This window comes from Pundamilia nyererei, unplaced genomic scaffold, assembly GCF_000239375.1.
Source record: "Pundamilia nyererei isolate P.nyererei 1_Seehausen unplaced genomic scaffold, PunNye1.0 scaffold00010, whole genome shotgun sequence".
Taxonomy (NCBI): domain Eukaryota; kingdom Metazoa; phylum Chordata; class Actinopteri; order Cichliformes; family Cichlidae; genus Pundamilia; species Pundamilia nyererei.
Window position 1 is genome coordinate 4119171 of NW_005187411.1, and position 17518 is coordinate 4136688.

At 40.3% G+C, this 17518-nt stretch overlaps 2 protein-coding genes across 2 annotated transcripts; both read right to left on the bottom strand.

Annotated features, from left to right (window-relative positions):
- Nucleotides 1–701: 701 nt before the first annotated feature.
- Nucleotides 702–14259, bottom strand: znf292a (zinc finger protein 292a). The gene is made up of 8 exons (XM_005723885.1): nt 14095–14259; nt 12202–12356; nt 8945–9023; nt 8484–8619; nt 8120–8322; nt 7667–7803; nt 7232–7373; nt 702–7126 (listed from the first exon to the last, which is right to left on the bottom strand). The coding sequence occupies exons 1-8, from the start codon at nt 14242–14244 to the stop codon at nt 974–976; spliced, it is 7155 nt and encodes a 2384-aa protein (XP_005723942.1). The 5' UTR covers nt 14245–14259; the 3' UTR covers nt 702–973.
- Nucleotides 14260–16019: 1760 nt separating this feature from the next.
- Nucleotides 16020–17171, bottom strand: cga (glycoprotein hormones, alpha polypeptide). Its single transcript, XM_005723886.1, has 4 exons — nt 17135–17171; nt 16934–17045; nt 16513–16697; nt 16020–16094 (listed from the first exon to the last, which is right to left on the bottom strand). Exons 1-4 carry the CDS (start codon nt 17135–17137, stop codon nt 16020–16022), a joined length of 375 nt encoding a protein of 124 aa, XP_005723943.1. The 5' UTR covers nt 17138–17171.
- Between the last annotated feature and the right edge of the window lie 347 nt (nt 17172–17518).

Here is a 17518-nt window from a genome sequence, read left to right on the forward strand (position 1 = left end):
ATATTTTTGTTGATGTTAAAAGTACTTTTCCATGAACTATGGAGGCTTATTTCTGCAATTAAAAAAGGAGAAAAAAAGCAGGCTAAGTTAATTTTCATCGTATCGTTTCAAAATTTGGAGTTTCTGAGCAAGTTGGAATTTTGAAGTCCGAATGGGGGAAACACTGAGAGAAAGAAACAAGCTTCCATAATATGTTTAATATGTAAATGTGTTTTAATGCACTGATTTATTTATACTATTGGTATTTTTCATGTCAGTATGCCCAATTTAAGGTGTTTTAAACTGACATTAGATTGCTGGCATTCCCTTCATGGAAAAAGTTTTAAAAACTGTACATTTTCTAGGCTCCTTTGGGAAGCTTTCCGTCCGAAAAGTTTCCACATCTATTCAGTTGCTAACAACAACCTTGTCCCACCATATCCCAAGTTTCCATAGCTCATTTAAAACCAAATCATGTGCATCATTTCACAGCTGGGATTGCGCGTAAACGAAGCTACTGTAAACTATATAAGTTAGAACAATAGAAAGTGTGCAGTCAGTATGTTATAAAAAGAACCAGTAACATTTTATTGAACACTTTGTGGAAGACATGTAAATATTACAGATAGGTCTACTAGTGTTGTAAAAGGATGAAATAAATACAAACAGAACTTGAAATCCCATAGGGATATATAAAAACAGTTTTCTTTAAAAGTCTCCATTTAGCAAAAGAAAAAAAAAACATCTTCAGTACTAAGCATAAATACAAACATGTTTCTAAAATCTATGCCCTATAGATTACCTGGTTATTATAACTAACATACATACTTAAAATCATCCGAGACGTTATTTCATTAGGTACAAAATAGGCCTTTTTTTCATTAAGTGTGACCATGACTGTTAACAGTTGGAAATTTGATGCATTAACAAACCATTCTGCAGCATAACTTCTCAAATCCTGAGTAAGACTGAGCTGAAAACAAAAAATATCGGGTTATGATCCGCTATAAATCCATTTTTTTATTATGACTATGGGCCGCATGTCTTGTAGCTGCTTTAGCAAAAGATCAGCGCCATCTGATAATGTTTTATCCATGACTATCTTAACATTACTCACTGATTGGAGATTGAGGGGGTTTCTGAAGTCTACAAGACTCTCACAACCTTTCAATTCATCAGCTGCTTTACTTTTGGTTGCAGATTTCTGTTTGTTAGTGTGTTGTCTTTTGGAAGGCAGTTCAGCACTAGATTTATCATTTAATTTGCGTTTGGAAGAGTTGGTCGACTCTGAGGTTTCCAAGAACTTAAGAAAGGAGTCCTCAAGTCCTAACGGCTTGAAAGACGCTGACATAACCCCATCATCACGTTGTTCTTGGGCTGCAGGGGTACCAGGATTTGAGTTCTCTCTTGAACTGTTAACAGTTGTGCGGTTCCTAAGGGTTTGTATCCTCTCCGGACAAGCTGGTGTGGGATGTGCAGGTTTTCTGGGACGGCCTCTTTTAATTCCTCCTTCTGTCCCAGTGGAAGCTTGAGATTCTGCACTATCGTCGTTGGACAGCTTGCTGTCCTCTTGGACTATTTTTTCTACCGATTCATCTATTTTCTGGTCACTGGGCTTTTCAACTTCTTCTGGCTCCATGTCCTCAGAAGATGAAGCTGACGTGCCCTCTGCTTTGTTTGCATCTTTGCATCTGGCGCGTGAGTATTTTTTGCAGAAAATGAACTGGCTCCTCTGATCTTCAATGTATCTCTCTGTGAGGCCATGTGTGGTGTAATGCTTAAATATATTTCTTTCAGCAGACTCCACTGCATCGCAACCTATGATCATGCATGGGTACTGCAGCGAGGACTTCTTGGTGCACATGGCAGATGCTTCTTCATGAGATTTTAGTGTAGGCTTTCCAAAACTAGTCCAGTGTTCAATGGACTTTCCATCTTTCTTTTTAGTGTTTTTCTTTTTCACTCTGAATTTACTTTCTACGTTCTCTTTCCCATTGCTAACCCCTGGGAAGAGCCCTACCGATTTAGTCCTTCTTCCATCACTTATTTTGGGGTCATAAACATAGGCGTGCTTTTTGATGAGGTGACGGAGCAGGTTTGACTTTGTAGTGTACACTCGGTCACATCCATCGTACTCGCACCGGAAAGTTGGATCAACCGAGCCGCTCTCAGAAATGGCAATTTCCTTGTGGTAATTCTTAATGTGCTCAATGTACTTTTCCACAGAGCTGAAGGGGAGAGCACACTCTGGCCGGTCACAGTTAAAAGTTCCTATGCTCATACTGGCCATCATGGCGGTGGCTTTGTCACGGGTGAACTTGTGTAGTAAGAGGTAATGTTGCACCAGCCGTGTGATTCCCATGAACACCCTTGAGCAATTTTTCACTTGACACCTGACTTCATTATCTTTTTCTATGGTCTGATCGCTCTCCTGTCCGGTGTTAACACCAGTCTTTTCAGCTTCAGTTTCACCTTCAGTTTTGTTAGGGGGCAGGGATGCCTGATGCATGGCCTTGTAATGGAGTATCAAATTGTGCTGGATGGTGAATGCTGCAGTGCATCCCTCATGAACACAGCGATAAGGTCTGTACGGACTGTAGGCATTGTCTGCGTCAAACATTTTGAGGCTTAACCTCTTCTGAAGTTTCTCCTTTTTCTCCTCCTTTGTTGGTGTGCTTTTGGAGCTGCTGGGTTTTTCTGGAGACGATGAAGGAGATGAAGGCGGAGACTTTAGCTGTTTCACTTTGCTCGGGCTCACGGCTAATTTTCCTTGTGGCATTTTTGCTTTGCCAACGGGACTGAGCTTCTCTTTCAAACTGGATTTCAGTGTCATTTCTGGACTGTTGTTAATAACAGCCACTTTAGGTTCCTCTGGAGCTTTTTCAGGAGCAGGTTGTGCCACTTCCTCAAATGGCCTGTCAGTCAAGTAGTTTTGAGGTGATGGTAGTCGTGTAACAGTCAATACCTCAGAGGTCACGCTTTGCTTTGACACGTCTTCTGGAGTGACCTGAGGAACGTCTAGATTGTTGTCAGCGTCTTGTTGAGGTGCAATTGCAACATCAAGTGGTTCCTGTTTTATAGCAGGAGTTACAGGTGCAGACTTTGCTATCTGGCCGCTACTGAAATCGGTGTTTGGACGTTTAATAACTGCATCAGCTTTGTTAAGTCTAAATGCACGTCTATTTCTAGCACTAATTCTAAGCTTCTGCATTTCTGCCTTTGACAAGCGATGGACTTTTTCATAGTGAATTCTCAACCCTGTCGTTCTTGTAAATGTTTTTGGACAGATCTGACAAGGATATGGTGACAGTTTGGATGGCGTTCTTTTTAGTTCATCTATCATCTCATTAGTATAATCGTGCATTTTACTCAAGTGTTTGAATAATGCTTCCTTTGTCATGAACGAGTACTCACAATCCTCCTGGTCACATTTGAAAGGTTTAGGTAGCTTTTCAGTGGGCTTGTCGTCACTTTTACTCAGTGTTTTGTTCTTTTCAATAACAGGGGCTGGATCACAATGACTAACACTTTGCTCTGTGGACATTGCACTCCGCATCTTCTGTTGAGCAGCCTCGATCAAATCCAACCTTTGAAAGGCATGTGACATTTCCATCAGGTGATCCTCCTGATAAGGTACATCAAGAGCTGGATTAGCCAAATCTACTGCCTTCTCTTGCTGGATTTCAGTGGAAACTGAGAAGGAGTTTGGATAGTCCATGATATTTGTATTCTGGGGCTCCTGTTTCAACACCACGGACGAGGTCAAAGTGGTCAAGCTACAAGATTCCTGTGAGAAGTCACCATTTGGCATGTTATATATTGCTCCATTAGTGTCAGGGACATGAGGATCATTGAGGAAATCAAGAAATGATGTTGGGAGATCAGCTGTCAGGTCGATTTCATCTAAAGGTCTGCACTGTGAGCGTTTAGACAGGTGACCACCAAGAGATTTGGTGCTTGTAAACTCTCTAAAACATCTCCTGCAGATGACCTTGCCATCCTTGATGATTGCGGGCCATTTGGTACGCTTGCTCAGCCTGCTGCGTTTTCCTTTCTGCACATCTGGGTCACTTGCCTTTTCATCTGAGGGGTTTGTCTCACAGTCGGCATTGGCACAGTCCTCATCGTAAGGGAAATTAGTGTGAATCATGTTGTGTGGGCTGAGCATGCCATCCACAGAGTTGTCTATCTGATCATAACCGTGAGGTGCCATACTCTCCGGTTCAGTTATTTCACTTGTAGATTTTATTGGCGCTGGAGCCTCTGGGGTTAAACATTTCATTGGAATATCAACTGATGAGCATTGAGTGAGACAAGAGTTTTCACTCTGAGCATATGGTGTGTGGTAGCTTCCGTCAGGGAGGCTGTCAATAGTTGAGATACTGTTTCCATTATCCAGCTGTCCTGTCATACTTGCACTGCTTTTTCTCACATCTACATTGTCTCCTGCACCCTCAGGATGCATGAGTCCATACTGATGTCCTCCGTTATGCATTTGGCCTCCATTGTCAAGCATCAGAGAACTGGACACATACTGAGACATTAAACTTGAATCTGAAGGAGCGTTTGACATAGTGGGAGCGTGCATAGCTGCTACTGAGTGATCTCTATCAGATGGGAGAGACGATGTGGCTTGATAGGGGTCTGCCTGCCAGTGAGGATAGTTGCGGGGTGGGTACTCGTTCATGTTAAAGGCATCTGGATAGCAGTTATTCATAGGAGGTGAAGACCAAGACTGAGACATGTCTGACTGCATCATTCCGCTGGAATTGTTTGGGCTTCCCCAGGATGAGTACACCGTGGGGTTTATCATTGGAGTGATAGGCACAGGCTCCATCGATCCAGGGTAACACTGGGCGGGAGAGCTTGAGCATCCCATTAGGTAATCCATCTGCTGCATCCCAGGTTTGTTGCATAGTATTCCTGGCTGGTTTGGAGGCTTGGCACCTGGGTTCTGAGGTTGACTTTGTGACGCTGGTCCACTGGGTGTCTTTTTTGCAGTAATTTTGGCCACTTTGTTATATTTTTTCGCCAATTTCCAATCTTCGAATATCTCAGGGTGTTGCTTCTTCACATGCCTAGACAAACTTTTGTTTGTACTGTATGCCCTTGTGCAATCATTAAATGGGCAGCAATGCAGGTTCTCTTCACTTCCAGCAGTAGCTGCAGGTGTGCTAGTAGGATATCCTTGAAGCGAAGAAGGAATTTCTGTCTTGATTTGAGCAGGAGAAATTATTTGTGGAGTTGCTTTCTGAAACTCATTGCCTGGTACATTATTAGTCCCACTGACAGTTACTTCCTGTTGACCTGGCAAAGGATCTGTATTACTTGGGACAGGATACACTGGAGGAACAGTACCTTGCACAGCCACATTTTGGTGGGCATGTGGAGCTTGTGGTGGTTGAGTGGCATCAACTGGTGCTGGAGTGGGATTGGTCAGTGGAGTGTAGCATTTCTCTGGTTCTTTTATCTCAGGATGTTCAATTGGATTCAGCATATTTTCGACTGAGTGTTTCACTTTCAGGGGACCGGGGGCTGGCGATGTGCATGGTGATGCACTGGCATCTGATGCTTCCTTCATATGTATATCTGTATTAATCCCTTCAAAGCATACAGCAGCAGAACATGTGTCTTGTTGGGTTGGGGTGCTCTCTTGTGGTGGTGGTGGCTGCACTTTTGCATCGGATGGGGGGAGCTGATTTGCGATGTTAAAACTGTTCGCTGCATCATTGTTGTGATTCTCTTGGTGGGACAAGAACTGAGACTGTGAGTAGAAGATTTTTCCACAGTTGTCCGTTTGGCAGGTGTAGGTAAGGTAATGCTGAGCCTCATGATCATACAGCAGGTAGGCCTCGCTGAAAACTTCGCCACAGTTAGGAAACATGCACTGGGCCTTAAATTCTGGGTGTATTTTTCTATGCATGAGGAGCTCCGAATTCGAATTAAAGCTGGCCTTGCAATTCAGCTGTATGCATATATATGGTCGGGTGCCACAGTGCATCTGCAGGTGATCATTGAGGTGTCTGACATTAACAAACTGCCTCCTGCAGTACTGGCAAACCACTTTCTGCTTTTGTATTTCTAAAAACCTCATGGCCTCTTCGTCATTCTTGTGAGATCTGACATGAGCCATGAGGTTACGGAAAAACTTGAAAGCTTTAGTGCAGTTTTTCACAGGGCAGAAACAGTCTTGGCTTATCTGTGTGTCAGATGTAGTTTGTTCTATCTTAACAGGGGGTCCCAGCTGTTGTCCAATTTGAGATTCAATTTTAACAGGACTAGTGTTTGTCTTGGCAGCAACTTTTGAAATTTTTGATGGACTTTTAGGGGACTGAGGTGGTTTGGTTACTTTTCTTGCAGCTTTCATTGCAGCTAATCTCTCTTTGCAAGACTGCTTTACATGTGTTGCTACGTGTGGTTCTAAAATCTCCCTAGTTTCAAAACTGTCAGCGCATATTGGACAAAGATACATTCCGTCTTTGAAATGCTTCTGAGCGTGACGAACAATTCTGTGACCTAAGAACTCCTTGTCACACAAAACACAATACTGCATGTAAGCTCGCCAATTTCTGAATCGGGCAGACACAAAACCCTGCTCCCGCAGTTTTTTAGCCTCTCTATTTTTTTCTCTTTCATCTGTGATTTCATTGAGTTCATTTGTAGTGGTTAGCAGGAAATCCTCCAGGTCTTTGTATTCAGGGAGTTTGCCAAGTGCACTTTCCACCTCTTGTTCATCTGTGTCATTGAGTGTGTCAATAGAAGAGACAATAGCTGCCTCCTCGCCCATCAGTGCCAAGCAGTTGCGTTTCAATGTTTTCCAGTCCCAGAACTCCGGATCAAAAGGCCACTGTGTCTTCAAGGCCAGCAGTAACTCGCAGCGTAAAGAATTGGGCACTGGTAGACTCCCGTCCTCCTCAGGTTTTTGGTCAGGTTCATTGTACAGTGATTCCACAGCATAATATGAGTCAACCGTAGGCTGGAGTAGGAACTCTGTGAGCTGGCATGCACGCTTAACTTCTAGATCAGTTGGCAAGAGGCAGGAAATAGTCTTGCAGATGGTAGACTTGCTATCTTTATGGTCACTGGAGGTCATTTTCAGAGCTTGAATGCACATTTCTACGCACACTGGAAGCCCCACCTCCCCAACCTATGAAAATAGAAAAACATAAAGGCCAACGATTTTATTTTAAAGCCTTATATGGCTATGTCTGTTCTTGCATTAACGGTAAACGCATAAGACTATTTTCCTTACCTCGTTTTGGATTACTTTGATGAGAAACAGAATGTGACAGACACTTCTGCAGAGAAGAGCCATCTCTTTGCTGCGGCTCAGAAAGGAATCAGCAGACGACTCTAATCGCATGAGCAGTTTACTCCAGAACAAAGTCAGTTCCCTGAAAAAGTTCACAAACGGAACTGTTCAAGGTTTTGAACTGAAAGAGTGCGTAAACTTTTACACAAATTAGGCTGTGTCTGCACTGATGGAACCAATATGTTGAATTTATACTTTGTAGCATCCTTCATTTATTCACATTTGGCCAATCTATAAGCTGCATCTATAATAATGATTAACGATAAAAAGAATTGCACTTACGATATAAAGCATGCATGTTTAGCCTACTGCTGTTCCATGACTGTGCAACTCTTTTGTTCTTTGCAAATGTCTGAAACATATAGCAACTCTTACCAGGCACAGTAAACATCTCCTTGGAGAAGCTGTCTTTTGAGAAAGGAAGTACACATGCAGAGAGCTCCTTTCTCATCTCCCTCAGACTCCAGGTTGCAGATCATTTCAAGGGCATCCTTACAGTCTATTGATGCAATCTATTAGAGAAAACAGATCAAATAAAAAATCAGTTCAAATGAAATCCAGTTGCAGTATCAGTCAATTTCAGATATCAGGAAACTTCTAAACAAACAAAGGGTCAATTTGATTGATTCAACTTCAGTACAGTTTAAGAAAAGCACAGTCCGTTTGTCCGTTTCAAAAAAGCATCTAACAACAAATGTGGTTTTAATAACAATACCATATTACGAGGGCTCTAAAACATTTAAGTGGCCACAAACCCTGCTGAAATATTATTTTTAATCAAGTAAAATAGTTTATTTTAAAATAATGTTTAAAATAATGTTTTCATACCTCTTCCATTAGCTGTTCCTGACTTTTTGTCATACAAATGCAAAGCAAATAGGTCTGTTTGAAGTTCCCTTTTCCTTCATATCCCGGATACTCTGAGCACATCTTTGCAAGGACAGCTGCTTTATTAATACTGTCCACTTTGATAAGATGTTTTATCCGCATGTTGAGAAGCGTGGGACCTTCGAGCTCAAGAAATTCATGGACTGAGGAGGAGAAAGAAGAAAGTTGAGAAACTGGTCATGAGAGAGAATTCAGTCAGAAAGTTTACTATTATACACAGCGAGAGTTATTTCCTAGAATTACAGCTGTAAAAGTCAGTGCGGTGCGTTGGCAAGCCTAGACGTATAAAAAAAAGAAGACTAACCTTGCTCAGTTTGAGGAATTTGATTGGACAGGATGCTGCTTAATGTGGTGTTGGCCCAGACGCCGTCCTGCTGTGCCAGTACTGAGAGCAGGCAGAGCTGTGTGCTCCCACTTTCTTGCAAAAGGCCGTGTGCCAACTGTAACAGAAGACGCACAACTATGTAATGATTACATTGCTAAAACTTCAGTCAGTCGTGCTTTAAAATTTCATTTTTCATTTCACTCACGCCTGAAATATTTGCTATGGCGATATTACGATAGTCAATTATTGAAGTGATATATGTATTCTTTACACATAATAAATCCTCAGTGCAGTATTTTACCACATATCATTTTACATATCCTTTAAGTAAGCTAAACCAAATGTTTTCTAATAACTAAGTAACTTCTCATTGCTTATCACTGAAACGATAAGAAAAAATGATAAGAAAAGTATCTACAAGTAGCTCTGCAGATACTGACCTTCATGGAGGACTGGAACTCCTCCCATAAGGCACCAGGGACATGCTGGGGCAATAAGAGCAGCAGCTCTGCACAGCTCCTGTGAATCCAACACAGCAATTTGTTAAAGCCAGATGTAGGTCAAGGATGTGCACACAATCCGTAAAATGGGGATAACCATACAAGAATAGCTTTTTGCAGGGTGTGACTGTAAAGTCAGTTTGGCATTTTGCAAATATAAAGCTGAGGAACATTTTTAATTTTACTGCGCAGCTGCTTGTCCAAAGAAACATATTAATACCATTCATACACTCATGTTGTTCATATTAACAAAATGTTGCAACTAAAGGAACAAAGGAGTTCCTGTGGTAGTTGTATTTAAACCTTGGAGTGCAAAGACGGTGACCAGATGAGAAGTAGCTCTGGAAAGAGCATATAAGATGGGTAGAGAGAGTGCATTGCTCTGCTTAACATCTAGAATATATATATTTGTGTGTGCACGCGTGGTGCTATTTTTGTTATTTTACTTCCCTACTGCATCATGCGTGATACAAAATCAGCGACAGAATGCAAATTAATCTGGCTGATTTCTCCTCTCTCTTAACCTTTTAAAACTGGTCGGAGCAGGCACGCTCCGTTTTGCGTAACTATTTTTAAATCCCTGTAGAACTGGAACCACGTAAGCTAGCCCAATAATTTTTTTTGCATATCAAACCGGAGGCGTTGTACTTACATCTTATGCCACCAGCTTGCCCTAGGTCATGGTTTCCTTCCACATATAGCTTTGCAAAAATTGCATAAAAAGCACTTGCAGCATCAAAAACATAATATTCCAGAAACACGCTTTGCCGATCCGATTACCTGTTCAAAACACTTCCTACATTGGAATAGACTCTCAGCACGAACTATCGCATGTCCACCATTACTTGCCCGAAACTGTAAGTGACGTCATTTTCATGGAAAATGTAGAGGTTTTTTGGGGTTTTTTTTACCTTCGGGGCCGTATAAGCCTATACTGGTGTTTTTAAAAGTTATGTTTGACTTTATGCTTTTCTGAATCGTTTCTGAGATGCTTAGAACTCAAATTGCACTGCTGGAAATAGTTTTTTTTGATGCACATGCTGGTTTGTTTTTGCAAATTTGGATTATAATATTTATTTTTGCTGCAGTATATAGAAATTGGTGTATCTCAAAAATAAAACTATGAAGACACTCAAAATAAATTTCCTGTTGTTGGAAACTATTTTCTGGAACTTTTTTGTATTTACAGTTTTGAGGGATAAACCTGTGAAATTTCTCTAACTAGAAATATATGTAAAAAAAAAACAAACAAAACATTTTTGTTGTAGTTTATTGCACTTTTTTGAAATTTATGTAGTTACTATGCACTTAATGCATACATATTATTACAATTTGGGCTATAACGGTTGTATTGATGTATAGCAACTTGAAATGCTCCCAAAAATGGCACTACAACATGTAAACGTGTAAAGATAAGCTCTGGCGGACTTGGTTCTATGGTAGGTCTTAAAGAGTTAAATTGCGGTACAATTTATATAAACTCATTTGACTCACGGGTGTATATATTGAGTTTTAAAACATTTGCTGCAGTTCATTTTTTTGTTTAGCTCCATATCATCAACTCAAACTATTTCTTTCATTATTAGAGACAGTAGTGAATTGCATTTTTGTAATGTCCTTTATGGGCATAATATATGGTCCAATTTTGATATATTTCCATTCTGATACCAGTGTTTGTTTTTATTTGCTAACATTTCAGTTATCTAGATGTTTCCTGCTGTCATACAGTATTATCCCATCTTATTTGAGATGCCACTTGTAAACACTGGTGTCTAGTCACTTTTGGGTTTGTTGGAAGGGTAATTGTGAAATCATTGTTGTTTAGAGAAACCAAAATGTATTATCTCTTATTGTGAGAATAGTTGGAGATCACTTTAGGGTGAATTATATACTAATTCACCTAAAATAAGGTAGGACCAAGACAGATTCAGTGAATGCATGATAAAACATCAGTATATCCAACCATCCTGTGAATGGAATACTTTTTCTGCACCTTTCCACACAGGTAAAATGCATATCCCACAACTGCCTATTACCAATAATTAGGCACTGATCATTACTTGAGAAACATGACTAATCGGGTCACTGTCAAGTGAGTTAGTGGCCGCCCACTTTGTGGTCAAAAAGCATTTACAATTACAATAAAGGTGGTAATAGGCCTTTATAGTATACTGCTGAATGTCCTGATCCCTGTGCAAATTCATCAGTGCAGTTGAGTTTAGCTGTGAGCAAAATCGAGGTCTAAGTCACGATATGTCCTAACCTCAACCCTTTGCTGCTTGCCTGCAACAGCCATTGCAGGCCTATATCCCAAATAGCTATTGAGATGATGAAAATATAACACTAAATGTGATTCAGAATATCTTTTCTTTTATATTTATTATTTTACGTACTTTAATGGTATCATTACCACATCATAGAATATCTAAAAAGCTTCTGTCCTACTCATAGTAAGATGTGTTCACAACATAGACGACATAGGCATGGTTATTTTGCTGGCTTCAATCTATTTTTATGGTGTGGGACCATAAAAATCAGACTGTCAATAAAATCCTGTAAAGCTGTACTGTTAGGATTAAAAACTGGTGTATAGTTTGAAATCCAAACTTTAGACACAAGTTGAAAGGGAGGCTTTGTCTTGCTGCTTGATCATCGTAAATCGGTAGCGTGATTTCGACACATCGGTACGTCTGTTCACTCCAGAGGCATAATGATGTGTTCTGGATTATTCAAATACATCTTATGACTAAGAACTAATGTACATTCTTGGTGTTGATAACTATTGTCTCTGACTTCATTTTGCGTACACGTTGCATCCTCCTCTGTAAATCATCCCAAATCTGTGGCTCCCTGAGAGATCCCCTCCACTTCCACTCTGCATTACAGCCTCAAGGACTTTGTTTTCATAAGAGCACACCCTGCAAATAGCTAAGTGGCTCCTGTAGACTGTTTATAGAGTATTTGAAAACTTTTCATGTAAGTTTCCTCTGAGATTTGGGTGTGTTTTGTTTATTTTTACTGTCACATATTATTCCTCTTTCCAAATGCCCAAAGGGATTAAATTCTCTCTTAAAACAAACCAGTAGAACTAGAACTACTCATCACCACTTTAATCTTTGGACTTAATGCACTCTTGTGTTTATGTTATTAATATCTATCACACATTTGCACTGACACTGAATTCATTTTCTACTCACAGTGACAACTTTTCAAGTAGGAGTGGCACATTTTCACATTCGGAGGAGAGACAGGAGGCAGCCTTAGCAAAGCAGAGGATGGCCACGGTGTAAACCTCCAGCAAGGGCAGTGGATCTTCATCCGTTTTCCAACGACTGGCATGTTCCACCAAGACCTTAGAAAAGAAAACAAAGACTCCAGTTAAAATAGGACACTGAATGACAACTTACAAGTGTTACATTTTAGCTTCTGTGCACAAATAGTCAAAAAGTTGTGCGGAATATTATGTTTTAGGCTTCTCGACTTTAAAGATTTTCTGCTTTTCTACATTTTTATGTCAATCTGAAACTCTCGGGGTGATGGATATAATAACCACAGTATCAATTTTTAACTTCCTGCTTTTGTGACTCCTCTTCACTGAAAGACTATCTAATAAAGATGAAAAAGCCAGAGAAATGTGGCTTTACTGGTAAAGAAATATGTTGGGAACCCAGTAAGAACGTTGAGACAAAATTTGCTCATTCCTCTTTACGGGAACCGCTTTCAATGATGTAAAACTTGCTGCTATCAGTGTAAATTAAGCTACAGATTTCTGATTATCGCTTACATTTAAGAGACAGCTACCTTTAATAAGCCAAAAAGCCATGCCATCAGGACAATCAATATTAAATGTTATGTTTAATACCATGACATACTTATTACACATTTAAGTTAAGGAGTAGTATCCTAAGCCATTAAAAATAATCTAGTGTGTGCAAAAAAAAAGTATTTTTTTAATTCTTTTTTATACAACTCAGCAAATCTAAAACCTAAATTTAATCCATAAAACTTTATTTCTTTAACACACTGCTCGCATAAAAACGCTTATCATGCTCAGTGAGTGTATTATCCCTGCAGCTACACGCTTTTAAATACATTCCTGCCCCGACTAAAAGTGCATTCAGTCCCAGACTCTCCCTTTTTTTCCCTCTCACATAACTTTTAAGTTGAATGAATTCTTCAGAGCCGGTTAGAGATGCACTGGGTCAAATTTAAAATCTCACACCAATTTGGTGCCATGAAAATAATCTACGTTGTGTCGCAGGAAAATGGAGAAATCGCATAATGTGCATCTATGTGGTCATGGCTAATTAATGAGACGGATACTGGAGTCGGTGACCACTAGAACACTTTCTCCTTCAAATCACTGCTCAGCCAGCTGCAGGCTAATCGGTTGCTTTTACAATGACATCAGTTGAACATCTCGTGCTGGCATAGATAAAAGCGTTGTAATAAACATATGCGCTGATGTGGTTAGCTGGATTAATTAGTGCAAAAGGCCCGGGCTAGCACACTGGGGGAAAAATCACTGCCCTTTCCGTACAAAAAAAAAAAAAAAACAGCTTCACAAAAAGTAACCTAAATACACACCAAGCTAAAATCCCCACAAGCACGGGTGCAGTCTTGCAGCGCTTACACTGTGTTTTTTTAATTACCTTTAACAAGTATAAATAGCGGTGCACATGAATGCAACCGCTCAGGAAAATCTCGCTAACACAGCTATCCGTTTTTGCACAGCATGACCACTGCACAGACAGGGGGACCCTGCATACCAGCTAGCAACATTCATTTGCTATTAGCTATCTGGCCTGGAAAATACGTGTAATTAATGCAGCGCGGGCACGCGATGGCGTGGCTTCTCGCCGCGTGGATGGTCAGACTTTGCAAATAAGTGCATGCCGCATACGAACATCACTGGTAAACCTGGGGGAAAACACTGAGGAGGTTTTTTCCCCATCTTGAAATGCCAGGGAGCTAGCTAGGCTGCTAACCCCTTAGCTACATTGTTATAGCAAACGTAGACGCGCATCCTCGGCCAGGAAACCAGAGGGGCTGCAGGCAGCCCGGGATGAGCAGCAGGATAACGAGCTAACCTGGCAAAACTCCTGGCAGAAATGCAAGGAGGCTTCCAACGGGGGCTGAGAACTTTCTTTCAAAGCTGTGGTCAACGCTTGGAACCGCTCTCTGAGCTCCTCGATAGCTTTCCGTGTATCATATTCCTTCTCTGTCTCCCCCTCCGCCATCTTCACAACAATCACGACCGCGTACGCACAGATGTTACGCTGACAGACTTGCACACGCACGCGCACGCAGGGGGAGGGGAGCGTGTACTGTTATAAGCTCAACATAACCCCGATGTCAACAAAGCATCCACAACCTTACGCATAAAATCACACTGTGCACACGAGCTGTGGGTCACATATATGCTGACGCGGTAACCTCAGAGTGATTGATGTGGGTTACCATCAACACTGCATAGTAGGGTACAAGACATAAAAAGATACCGCAGGCAGGCTGTGACATCGAGGCGTGAACCAGCCATCTCCTAAAATAACACAAATCTGTGTGCAAAATGATTTTAGTCTACTCCCAGTGTCCCCACGCAAACCTTATGTATCTTCCAGGTATGAATCCTGAGAATGTGCCCCTGGGTCTGCTGCAGAAAAAGGCCTGATTCAGTGTCATGCTCAGAGTCACTCCAGCAGGCCAGATGTTAGAGGTAAATCAGATTAATACTCGAGGTACATCTGTGCAGCCCGAGGGAAAAAAGGATACCAGGGTATATTTCATAAATCTACAATTCATGTTACACCAAATGAGCATTTGAATTCAAATTGAACTCTTCTACCTGCACCCGTGCTCAGAGCAGCACATCAGAATAAACCTTTCTAAGATTAACGAACAGACTCGGTGCTCTAGTTTGTTACCTGGACCAGCAGGAAACATGTTACTCAGTGGTTATCAAGCTGGAGCCAGTTCAGCCAACTAGGAGAGCAAGATGAAGAGAAGCTAAAGTGGATGCGTATGTTTTTTTCTTTTATAATAAATAAAGAAGAAAGAGATTTCTGATGCTACTGAGCAGATGATACACACCTTTATCTCTGGGAAATTCAGCATGAATTCTTTTTTTATTGGTGAAAAGGTGTTGGGTGTGGGATGAGGGGCTTTGAATGAGGGGCAAGCCAGAAAAGAAAAATACAAAAACCACTGATGTAACTGTAACATGTTAACCTAAGCAAAGAATGAAGTGTTTTCATTATGTTTGTGTTTTATCATAATGCCATAAAACATTTGAAAAAATATATCAGATAGGTTGATATGTTAGAAAACCCTTCACATTAAAGGTTTTTCATTTCTCTCAACAAACGTTAAAGATGAAGTTACGGTACATCACCACCCATCCTAATAGCTCTCTTTAAATGAACGTTTAGTATTAAAAATGACATCTTTATTAGGTGTCTGAGCTCATCCAAGTGTCATCAAACTGAAGTGGTTAAATCATCACTCTAATGACTTCTATCTTTCCTACGCTGACTTAAAATTCAGCTATATTTCTATAATTTATTTGCCATTAAAGCACATTTTGGCTGTTAGTTCCTGAAAATGTTCTATTCTGTCGCCTTACTGACATTAGAGTGTCTCAGCCAGAAAGTCAGTTCTCACTTTTTAGTGAGGTGCAGTTTGTGTAAGAATGCACCTTTCTCCAAAGAAACACTCATGAAAACCTCCTTGTAACAAATCATTCTGCATGGATTTAAAAATAAGACTCATTCCTTAATCCAAGCTCTTGTTGCACATTTTAATCGTTTTTCAAATCCACAATTTTTCAAATACAAATAAGGCAAAAAAAAAAAAAAAAGTAGGTTAAAGAAACATCACAGCCACAGAATTACTGTGAAATATATTCTGGAAACACAAACACATGCATTTTAAAACAGAGTAAAGCGTGTGTGTATTAAAAGAAACACAACATGTTTGCCAAGCCGAAGGATGCAGAGTGGTCCCCAGTCCCCATCTGTCATATCTTATGAAAGTAACAGGTGCTGCAATGGCAGTCTGTGTGGTTTCTCACCGAAATGCCAGCTATCAGGATCTGCAAAAGGAACAGATGATTAAGGAGGGGGGAAAAGGGTGAACATTAACACAAAAATGGCATAACACTAAACCGTTCTGTCATGGTATTTTGCTCTATAGTCTGTAGTAGTGTTTTAAACTGAAATAAAAACCATATAAGAAGCTTATGTGCATTTTTTCCAATAATAATAATAATAATAATAACCCTTTAAAAGTTATATAAGATCCCCTAAAATAAAAAGAAATGAATAACACAATCATTCATCACTCAGAAAAAGTGCTTACATGTAATACACATCCTAACTATTCGATAGCATCCAACTCCAAGATTTGTTTTGCTAAAATCTTACTGACACCAACATAAATTAGCTAAAAAGTCACAAATTCATAGAAAAGTTAAATAGCTGCCTGACATTGTCATGTGTTTGTGCCTCTACCTCGTGGCTGTGCCTTGCGACGCAGCACGTCGCCTCTGAGGTGATGTTTTTTGGGATATTCATTGTCTTCATGGCTCTGAGAGGTGTCGGGTACGCTCTGGAGAAGCAGCAGCCCATGCACTGGTAAACCGGACGTTCCCTTGAGAAAAGATTGTTCTTTCTCAACGTGCATTCTTCACAGCCCACTAGAGAGGGTGGTTTAGAAAAGGGAACCATTGCTAAAAAAAACCCAAACTGCACAGTTTGCAATATTGTGCCAGCATTTGAACACTGAGATTAAAAACACAATCTCTGTGATAAGAAATTTAGAACAGAACATTGTGACTTTCATAAGACTCAGATCATTTACATTTAATTTCAAATCCAATTATAAAACACTGGATGAACTTAAAATAGTATTTACATCATAAACAATTCTTACTGTTTGATAAGTCAATGTTGGGATAGGAATCAGCTATGTAAAGAAGAAAAGACAGCAGCAGAAGGGACAGTCCAGGGGACTTCAGTGAGCCCATGGCGGTTGTAGCAATTATCTAAAAATATAGAAACAAATACAGAGAAAGTGGTAAATGCAAATAAAGAACTATAAAGTTAAAGCATAAGTATAGAGACAGAGTATTACCATGTTGAGAGAAAGTGTCCCCTTCACTGTGCCTCTGTACAGAACTTACTTGCAGTGAGAACTTCTAGTCTAATCCATCCCATTATATAGCCCACACATTTTCCTAGCAATTTCCTGGATTAAGTGAAGCTTACCAACCTTATCAATGATCTCTGTGACCCAGTGGAAACTCAAAACATACTTCATTATCATCCCTCCATTCTGACGACGGTGGTTACATTTAATCCCCGGATTTTTGTTACTAGGTAACTGAGGGGTGAGCAAAAAGGGGGAAATTAATTAGAGATTTATCTTAGGCATTTCGGTTTAGTGGACAAAGGTCATTTTTAAGGCTAATGTGCATAAAACTGTTTTCGTGACTTTTTAGAATTCTGAGGTGCGTAA

Coding starts and splice junctions, on each gene's coding strand:
- znf292a (XM_005723885.1), bottom strand. CDS start 14,244: ATGGCGGAGGGGGAGACAGAGAAGGAATATGATACACGGAAAGCTATC. Junction 12,357..14,094: donor TCTGCCAGGAGTTTTGCCAG/GTTAGCTCGTTA, acceptor TTCTTTTCTAAG/GTCTTGGTGGAACATGCCAG. Junction 7,804..8,119: donor AGGAACAGCTAATGGAAGAG/GTATGAAAACAT, acceptor TTTCTCTAATAG/ATTGCATCAATAGACTGTAA.
- cga (XM_005723886.1), bottom strand. Junction 16,698..16,933: donor CAACATTGACTTATCAAACA/GTAAGAATTGTT, acceptor CACCCTCTCTAG/TGGGCTGTGAAGAATGCACG. Junction 16,095..16,512: donor TCGCAAGGCACAGCCACGAG/GTAGAGGCACAA, acceptor TTCCTTTTGCAG/ATCCTGATAGCTGGCATTTC.